Source organism: Silurus aristotelis (genome assembly GCF_946808225.1).
Source record: "Silurus aristotelis genome assembly, chromosome: 1".
NCBI classification, from domain to species: Eukaryota; Metazoa; Chordata; class Actinopteri; order Siluriformes; family Siluridae; genus Silurus; species Silurus aristotelis.
In genome coordinates this window covers 25,777,248-25,787,843 of record NC_139574.1, presented here as the reverse complement: position 1 = coordinate 25,787,843, position 10,596 = coordinate 25,777,248, and the positions used below count along the sequence as shown (strand labels likewise).

General features: G+C 35.9%; 1 protein-coding gene across 1 annotated transcript; it reads left to right on the top strand.

The window, feature by feature from the left end:
* Positions 1 to 339: 339 nt before the first annotated feature.
* Positions 340 to 10,090, top strand: polr3glb (RNA polymerase III subunit GL b). The gene is made up of 8 exons (XM_083554837.1): positions 340 to 745; positions 2,003 to 2,157; positions 6,243 to 6,372; positions 6,705 to 6,773; positions 8,016 to 8,072; positions 8,897 to 8,964; positions 9,157 to 9,273; positions 9,372 to 10,090. Exons 2-8 carry the CDS (start codon positions 2,038 to 2,040, stop codon positions 9,456 to 9,458), a joined length of 648 nt encoding a protein of 215 aa, XP_083410963.1. The 5' UTR covers positions 340 to 745; positions 2,003 to 2,037; the 3' UTR covers positions 9,459 to 10,090.
* The last annotated feature ends 506 nt before the right edge of the window (positions 10,091 to 10,596 follow it).

Genomic DNA, 10,596 nt, shown 5'->3' with positions numbered 1-10,596 from the left:
TAATGTATACACTACATATTAATGCATAATGTATTGAATAAAGGGGAGGCGATACCTCATTAAGGTTTTTTTCTTTGTCTCGTTTTGCTCTTGGAGTAATTAAGTAAATATGTATAATAGGAATAAGTATTTTCCCGAATGGTTCCAAAGATGTTCCAATGATTTTCTTTGTATTGTTTCTTTTGTATTGTCTATATTTTAGTATCATGTTTGGAAATAGAGCAGCAAACGTTAGATATTTTCATGCACGGAGAAGTTGATTATGTACTTTACACAGGTGAGGACAGAAAACTACTGCATTGAAACTGACACTTCAGCGCGCGCACACTGCTCGAAAGAAGAGCAGTTTCCTGCGGCTCCTGATTGGCTGCGCGGTTCGGGGGCGGGACTCAGCCTGACCGACAGATCGGCCTCGCGCTCCACTTCCTGTCTACAGTTTGTTTGTGTTGTATGCCGCGGAACTTCGTACCGGACGTGTCCGTGCGATATATTCGTTCCTCGGGTGTTCGCGGAGACATTAGTTATGTAATTACTATGTAATTAACATATGTGTATTTGCGTTCATTATTAACACCACTAGATAATGTGGTGCTGCAGCAGGACCGTTACACTACAGTTAGCATTCTTAGCTAACCGGCTATCTCTTTTTATATAGTTCTTCATGCATTTCCTTTTTCTTTTATTCTTTTTTCGTTAAAAGCCTGCACAAGTCAGACTTGAGGAACACCAGGCACTGAAATTAACTGTAAGTCCAGACATACATATATTGTGCTTCTTTCATTACACCGCAAATACAAACGTTACCTACAATACAGAAGTATTGGCACCCTTCGTCAAGACAAGGAAACTATATGCACAAGGCAATTAAAACGTGTATATGAATTGGAACATTACGTATATGCTGAGGGCTTCTACTGAGAGAATAAAAGCACCAACCTCTTCCCTTACTGTTAAACATGACTGTAGGCACCTATAGAAACATCTTGGGCCTCTTCCTCCAACTCTTTAATGACTAAAGGGAAGGTAATAAACATGTGGCTGTACCTAAATAAGTTTTTCTTTTGTTTGTTACTTTTTGTTTTCCCCTGGAATCATCCATTAAATATGAATTCAATAAGTATTTTCTCTAATGATGTTCCAAAGATGTACCAATGATTCTCTGCAGTGGTTCAGCAGACGGAATAAAAGCACCCAAACTCTTGAACTCAACAAAACCAGAGTTTGGGGCACAATATCCCGAAAATCATCAAGATGTCTTTAGAAGAACCTTCAGGGTTCACTAGTTGCAAAACAAGTGTCAGTGATCTAGCACATTTAACAGGGAGGTGTAAAGTGCTTCTTCATGTATGTAAATCTATTTTCTCTGGTTAATATTCCAGTGGAGTGCATGAGAAAAAAGCTTGATTTGTTCTTCTAGGACCACTTAATCTCAAAAACAACTTCTCTTTTTGTAAAGAAACAGTTTCCTGTTAAAGAAGTGGCCTTTAATGTTTGTCTAATAAAACAACCATTAAGAATCTGCTAAACTACAATTCTGAAAGGGTTTTTTTTTTTTTTGCGTTTTCCTCAAAAAGTGTATTTCTGTGTGCAACCTCATGTTTTATACGTTCACATGGTGACAGTTTATTTCAAAATAGATTCATTTGTCAGTTTACTAAAACAATATTATTATGTGTACCAGTACATTTGTAAGAGTTTTGTAAGATAAAAAAGTTTCTCTTGTTCAATAAGTGGAGAATTGGAATAATTATAAGTAAAGATACATAATCCTTTTGCCCATTATTTTGAATACTTCACTACAGGGTGTCCGAAAAGTCAGGAACTAATGACAATAATAATATTACAACTCTTTCATTCAACATTAATGAAATTTTTTACCTGTATATAATAAGAATTCTTAAACAAGTAGATACAGAATAAATTCAAAAATAAATGTCTGTCGTTTTCTAATGTTTTTGACTTTTTGTTATAATTGAGTTATACTCTTATGCATCATTTTTAGAAACTGCACAAACATTGGCTGAGTATGAGCTGAGGATGGCAGGACGAGGGCGAGGAAGAGGACGGGCTCAGCTCAGTTTTCCTGTGGAGGCCGTGGGAATAGGCAAAGGAGAGATCCTTCCCCCTTCCACTGTCCAGCCTACACCACTGTTCCCTGTGAGTTGCATGAAATCCACAATGCTGTATATACATGCATACATCTGCTCTCATCCACTGTATTAGGAATACCTGTACACCTGCACAGTGCATAAAACTATGCAGATACAAATCAAGAACTCCATTTATTGTTCACATATAAAAGGTGGAATGTGGAATTTTTACACACAACAGTCTATAGTTAAGTCAAGTTTATTTCTATACAACAGACATTGTCTCAAAGCAGCTATACAGAATTTTAAGAGTTGAACTGAATGGTGTGCATTTATCCCTGATGAGCAAGCCATGGCGACTCTATAGAGTGGTTTAGAGTGTCAAATAACATTAAGTGAGTGACCGTTCTGTGAAGGAAGGAAACAGTGATGAATATTATGACCCACTACAACCATGGTGAGAAGAAAAGCATCACAGCATACACAACATATTGAAACTGGACAGTTAAAAAGACTAAGACTGGAAAAAGACCAGGATATATTTCCCCCCTTATCTTCAGCTGTTCAGTTTGGGTGAGTTTGCTTTCACGATAGCCTCATGTTCTCCCTGGCTGACTGCATTGGATCCTGGTGTGGTTTATTGCATTGTTGCTCACTGTGGTTGTGAATAGTGTTCATTGAAGATACAGTGCTATAGACGTCCTGTAAACTCAGACTAGTTTGGTCATTTTCCTTTGATCTCTCTCATCAGCAATGTTTCATTCTGCAGATCCTTCATTCACGTTTTATTGTTTTTGCACCATTCTGTGTAAATTTGAGAGACTTTTGTGTGTGTGAAAATCCCAGGAGATTAGCAGTTTTTGTACTTACTCAAGCCTACCTATCGGACACCACAACATGTCCTCATGTAAAGATGTTCCTAATAGAAATTGGACAAAGATTATATGTCTTGCTTTATTGCAGGCTGCAAGTATGTGTGTCTAATGAACACCAGCATCACATTTCCCTATAATTTTATTTAGGGTTATGAGTTAAGTAAAAAAAAACATTTGACTTTCTAGGAATGATAGTGAGGATTATATCTCAACTGGTTAAAGGCAATTAAATAGTTTTATATACACTGGAAATAGATTATGTGATATATAATAGTGCAGCTGTGACTCAACATGTGACATAATATAGTCTATAATATAATTATGGAGCACATAAGAATTAATGAAATAAAGATGTAGTTTGTGCCAAAATACTAATTGCTTTGATAAAACTTGTGTTTTTTTTTTATGTGCATTTTTATTTCCTTTAAAAATGCATATCTATTTATTGTGAATTGCATTAAGCAGGACACACTTAAATATGATGTGATTTCACATATATCATTTAAAAGTTGGACTTGCGCTATGCTTATAAAATAGATGTTAGTATTAAAAAGAAAATAATTAATACAAATGATGAAATATTACATATTGAACATATTGCAAATCTTAAAAACAAAAAACAAATATTTTATAAATACATTAATAAATGATCCCGTAAACACCACAGAGTAAGAAATACCACTGACAATAACAGGATGCATAAACTACTAACCAAAAAAAAAGAAGGCGGTGCATTTCTCTTGGTAGGGAGTCTTGGTGATTGGATCTGTTATTCTGTCATGAAGACATTTCACCCCTGATGAGAGGCTTCCTGACTTCTACCTGATGATGGGAATATTCTCACCATTTAATCACTACATGACTCAGATCTGTGGCATCATGAGAGCGACATGACCCCAGGGTCTAGAGATGTCATTCAACTTTAGTAATTGGTTCTTTCTCCTGTTCAGGGTCTCTGTGGTTTACATTACTTATTTGCTTATATTTTAGGAAATAGAACCAATTAACTTAATTAGTACACTTTGCAGGCAGGTACAAACAAAACGAATAATACGGGAAGTCAGAATTCCTTTGGGAACAGCTGAGGAGGGTTAAAAACAGGTCTGAGCATATCTCTCTACATGTTTGCTGCAGGCAAGCTAGCATAATCAAACTCCTGTAAATTTAAGTGACATTGCTATCTAAAAATAAATAAAATGCTATACGGAGTCAGAAAACAAGTAAACATTCATCCTTTTCATTCATTTTCTCCCGCAAGTAAACAGTGCAATTATAAAGCAAGGCTGACTAATATTAGTTAAGCTCACTAAACACAACATTTGCCTAGAAAAATTTGGGCCCAAATACAACACACATTGAACAAACACAAGATAAAATGTGTAGTACTTGTTCACCTGACAATGCATAACTTCTTTGTGTTGTCTCCAGTGACTTTGCAGCAGAAAATGTTGACCCCAAATGATGGATTAATATCATGGTCTAGCGGAATGAACCCAAACTCTGGGTTTTGATTACGCGACAATTAGCTTAAACATAATATAAAATGTCTCAGCAAAATGAACCAAAGAGCTCCGACTTTTGTACAGTTTGCCCAAAACGTTTCCTTGTAGATTGTTCTTAGTTTCTACTGTTTGCATGTAAACACAGTTTGAATGGATGATGTTTTTTTTTTTTTTTTATTGTGGTCTATTTTTGATTTATTATTGCGGTCTATTCTTTTCCCCAGAAAGGCATAAAATAGAAAGGTAATACGGAATATATAAAAATATATATAGTATATAAGACTTTTGTACAGTGCTGTATGTATTTTTACCAGATACTGGTCTCATGTACCTGTGTAACTCTGACTCATGGCCTATAAATTATATGATTTAGTGTCTGGTATAAGTCTATAAATAGTTACACAGTGACACAATTTCTGGTTTGTTTCAGTCCTCCAGTACAGTGAATTCAAAAGGAACCAAGGAAAATGAGGCTGTAATGCATGCTGAACTCCAGGGCTGCACAATAGGGATAAAAACAGTGTGTGAAAAATGTGTTATAAGATGCTATAAATGTGATAGAGAACCAGAAATTGAATGCTTTTTCTATGTAAGGTTTATTTCTCAATATTTAACAATCATCCCAGTATTTATTATCTTATATGACTATTATACACAGTATCAAAAGCATCAGAATTCAGACACGTTCCTCATCAACAGTCTGACTGGATAAATAGTTTACCTTTCGTTTATGCCGCAGCGACACATTTAGTTAAGCCAAATAGAAGATCACTTCTTATTCAGTTCTTCTGGTATTGTAAGTAGTGCACTATATGTAGGGCATGCCATTTGAGATTTACCAACAGAAGAACAGGGACAAATGCTTTTTTTCTACATTTGAACTGCAGCATTATTTTTTTTTTCTTACTATTTCCAATCCTTAAGATGTTGTTTTTTATAGCCCTCCATGATCTGGTCAAGTGTAAAAGATAAGATCATCTTCTTCTCCTTCTTTCAGCTTCTCCCATTAGGGGTCGCCACAGTGGATCATCCGTCTCTATCCTCCCCCTGTCCTCTACATCTGCCTTTTTCAACCCAACTACTTGCATGTCTTCCTTCACCACATTCATAAACCTCCTCCTTGATCTTCCTCTTTTCATCCTTCCTAGTGGCTTCATCCTCAGCATTCTCCTACCGATATCCCCCATGTCCCTCCTCTGCACATGTCCAAACCATCTCAATCTCACCTCCCTCACCTTGTCTCCAAAACGTCCTACATGCGCTGTCCCTCTAATAAACTCATTTCTAATCCTGTCCATCCTCGTCACTCCCAACGAAAACCTCAACATCTTCAGCTCTGCTACCTCCAGCTCCACTTCCTGTCTTTTACTCAATGCCACTGTCTCTAAACCATACAACATTTGCAGCTTGTTTCAAGGTCTGATGGTTGCCTGCAGTTTAGTGTTTATTAAGTAAAATGTTTACTTACTCCCTAATTTGTTTTAATTTCTGGTATAATCCCTAAAAAACACTGTCATTTATTTCTATTATTACGGTAACATTTAACATTCTGGCTATAATATTATAACAAATACATGGCATGTACTGTATACTCACCAATAAATGACATTTTCTAGTGAATTTTTGTGACAACCTGCAGAGCATCAGTAATGCTCAGACAACGCTGCTATTTTAAGAGTGTGTATGAATATTGCTATTTGTAGCTGCAATCACAGTAAAGCTTAACTGCATGACTTTAAAGAACAGTTTTTTTTCTGTCTGTTTTGAATGTAAAGCCCTTGGAGCACAAGCCAGTACCACTGCAGACAGGAGAAGAAGCAGAATATATGCTAGCTCTGAAGCAGGAATTCAGAGGAGCCATGAAGAGTCTGCCTTTCTTCATACGACCAGCAGCACCCAAGAAAGGTCATTATTTCCCCACTCAGCAATATATCCATTTTGTCATTTGCGTATTAGGCAGACATTAGGCTGCTTTTAGGGGTATAAATGTTCTTATGTTTGAAGTCTTTTAATTCTTTGGTGCAGTTTCATTATAAAGCTGCCAGTGGTGTGGACAATCTTTCAGTTAATTAAGGGTTTTTTCTTTGCTGCAGTAAAAAGTTTTGTTTAATAAGGACACATTAATTTATTGGAGAGCTCTGTTTACTGTTTGTAGATTTATTTTACACACAGTCACATTTATTTTACACAGAGACAATTAGAAATACATCGATTTTTGTGTTTTTTGTTTATTGTAGATGTGGAGCGCTACTCTGACAAATACCAGAATATGGAACCATCTGACAACACCATTGAATGGAGCCCAGGTACATGAATATTATTTTATAAATTTTATAGAATTAATTTTATAATTATTTATTAATTTTAGAATGCTTTTTACCATAAATATGATAAGGCAGGATGTTCAGCTGGAACTTAGTCTGTGTTATTAAGCAGTGTCACTGAGGTTTGTTCCATTAGATCATCACTCCCATGGAGCCTGAATTGACAGTGTTAATTGAATGACAAATTACCATGAAGCGAGGATTGGTTTTCAGCACACTAATTAAAAGCCTTATCTTCAACAAAGCTGTGGCTGCTGGGACATGCACCGCAATACAGGCACAGTCAGATCCACATTTGTTTATTTACTGTTCAAGTGAAGTCACGGCTTTATTTAGATTCCTCTCATTATAGTGAGATGTAATATTAAGAATAACGGAAGGCTTAACATTAAACAGTGACAAACAGGAGGATTGTAATAAATACAATAAGCCCTAATCTTGTGCTATAGATTTCACAAAACAAATAATATATTGTTTCTTCTGAAAAAATATAAACTGCTTAAATTGTCTTATATACAAACTATTCATATTCACATTATTATGTCATTCTTTATGTTAAATGACAGTAATAAAACACTATATGAACAAAAGTTTGTGGACAGTTGACCATACAATTCGTATGTGCTTTTTAATCTCATTCCACATTTAATCCCCATTTGCTGTTATAAAAACCTTCACTCTTCTGGGAAGATGTTTCACTAGATATTGAAGATAAGAGATTTGTGTTTATTCACGCACAAGAGTGTTAGTAAATTTAGATACTGATGTAGAGAAGAGCGTTCCAATTCATCCCAAACAGTATTTAATAATGTTGAGGTCAGAGGTCAAGATGAATCTATTCCCCATTGCAACCCATAGAAACCATATCTAGCTGACTTTGTACACGGGGAGACATTGTTAATCTGGAACAGTTTTGGGTCTGCTAATTCAAGTGAAGGGAAAATTGTGTGTGTTAACTCAGATGTGGGCTCAGCTGTAGCCTCTTTATACATTATATATTTATTCCCAAAGTTATTTTTGATTTGCTTTGTAAAAGGGTCTTAGGCAAGCTTAAACATGTTAAGATCACAGATCATATAAACATTGGAGAACAGCCCAGACACTGTTCTGTATTCTTTTTGCTCGCATAAGTATATCAAAATAAAAAAAGGTATATTTCATGCTAATTTCATTTGCTTTGTTTTTTCAATAACCCAGATGTTGTTGTTTTTTGTTCTCTCTCAGATTGGAAACGCTTACCGAAGGAGCTGCGTGTGAGGGTGAAAAGGCCTCCTAGCGAGAGTTAGTGAGCTGCATCCTATATAAACACTTCCACCCATGCAGAATCAGGCTGATTAGCAGCTCTACTTTCTGCTCTTTAGAGAAAGAATTCCTAATCTATAGCCGCAGCCCAGTAGCACCGTACGCTGAATGCGTGAAAACGCTAAACCTCAGCTTCAGTCTCACAGGCCACAGAGGACATAACACACACTGAGCTTTTAGAGAGAAACGATGTCTTTAAATACATTTCCTTTAAAAAGTGTGGCGCCTCTGCTTGTTAGTAGTGTGAATTTATAAGTTGCTTTCCGTTGTAGATGCGTGTCCTTTCGCAGCACTCAGGCCGTTCTGCAGCCACGCATCTTAAAAGAGGGTAAATGGCATAAATTAGAGCACATGAAAGAGGTGGCCTTGTCTTCTTCTCTTTAAGTGTGGAAGGTAGGCTCTGACTCATTGCCGTCTCAGGGGAAATCAAGAAGACAGCACTCTGTGCCATTACACACACCTCCAAAATAAAAGGCTGCAGACAGAGCGATGAACGATGCAGAAAACAAGAGATGTAGAGAACAATGTTTTCTTGGAACAGGGAGAGAAGAGTATGCATTTCACCCATTTATTATCTGCCTTTGCTATTTGCTATATTCCTTTATAACATTTTGATAAACCACATATAAACCTTTATAAACATAAACATACAATATAACGTGCCGTCTGTTTACATGCGATTGAAAACGGTAGCATACAACTGCCAAGATGTTTACACAGCGGTTATTAGAAGTGTCTGAGTGAATGCCACTCCCATTTCTTTCTGCTGATGGTCATATTTCTTTTTGAATTGTGCATTTCAGGAAGTTTAGCCATTTCTAAAAGCAGCAAACAGCCACAAGTGGATAAGGAAATCATCCGCAAACTGGAGGTAGTGTCCTGTTTTCCCATCATGCAACTACCTTAAACATTACTTGTTATTTAATGGATAGATCGCATTAAATCTGTCCTCACATCAGAGAGAAATCATTTTAAATGGTCTTTCATTGTCACCACTAAATGGCAGTTAGTTATTGAATCACCAATTAGTTTCACTAATTCTCTGTCACATGCAATCCTTCAGACACTGGAGAAAAAAGAGGAGGAGGTGAGTTCTGGCGAAGAAGAGGGCGAGAAGAAAAAAACAGAGGAGGAAGAAGCAGAGGTAGAGGAGGAGTATGATGAGGAAGAGTTTGAAGAGGTAAGGTTTCCACAGCTTCAGACAGGATAATGATCATGTATGCGATGTGTTCCTGCTCCAGCGTAGTGTATGTGTGGTTTTTATGTGCATTCAAACAGGAGACAGACTACATCATGTCATACTTTGACAACGGGGAGGATTTCGGGGCAGACAGTGATGACAATATGGATGAAGCTGTTTACTGATGGTGGACTGCAATCCACAGATGATAAGATGAGCAAATCTGAATCATCCATGCAAAAAGGACTGCCTGGATGGCTGATGATTTCTTTGGGCAGCTGATTTTCTTATACAGGAACACATGGAATTCACTTAACCGTGTGGTTGGACATATGGATTATATATCCATGAGACTACTTTTATAAATCAATCTTAACTTTAGGGTGGAGGTCATCAATCCTAACGCACTGTAAAAGATTTTCAACTTTACTTACTGTATTTGATTTCTACTTAAATGCCCAGTGGGATAAAAAAAATCGTTACCTTGTTAAACTAAATTGGTCGACTTGAAGCTGTTAATATACGGTAAGAAAACAGTTTATTCAGCACAGGAGATTTTACAAGTAGTATTTGAGATTAGAAAATGGTAATTCTACAGTGTATAAAAATACACACAGTGTATTACTGATGTACTGATGTGTTGGGCAGGCTGATATCTGTATATTTTGTTTTTTCATTATTAGTTACAATTTAAACTAGATAGTTTTAACATTTTTACTATAATTTTCAAATTGTTACATAGTTAACAAGCAGCACATTTTGTATACATTTTAAAGTTTTATACAGTTAACTGAATATTAAATGTAGTATTTTTGAACCATCTGGACTGATTACTGAGTATAATACATAGCAATACATACATATATAATACATTCCAATTCAACACTTATTATAAGTAGGTTTATGTGCTTTTCCAAAAAGTGCCTTCAAGCTATTTTAAGATAAGATAAATTAAGATAAGATAACACAAGATAAGTTAAGATAAGATAAGATAAGATATACCTTTATTCGTCCCACAGTGGGGATATTTCTATGTTACAGAGGCAAAGAAAGGGAAATCTGCAGATATATAAAGTAGAGACATTGTACAAATATATACATCACAGTGTATAAATACAAAAGAAACAGAAACAAACAATACAGTAGTTAAACTTTTAAACTTTCATTTTATGGCACATCAAATAATTATTTGGTTCACGGATCTGCTGAACATTGACTCACACCAAAATAATGCATTATATTTTGTTACATTTAATATAAATATTATTTACCTTAATTATTCATTATGTTTTGCATAATACTTTAAACTATAAGAGACACTAG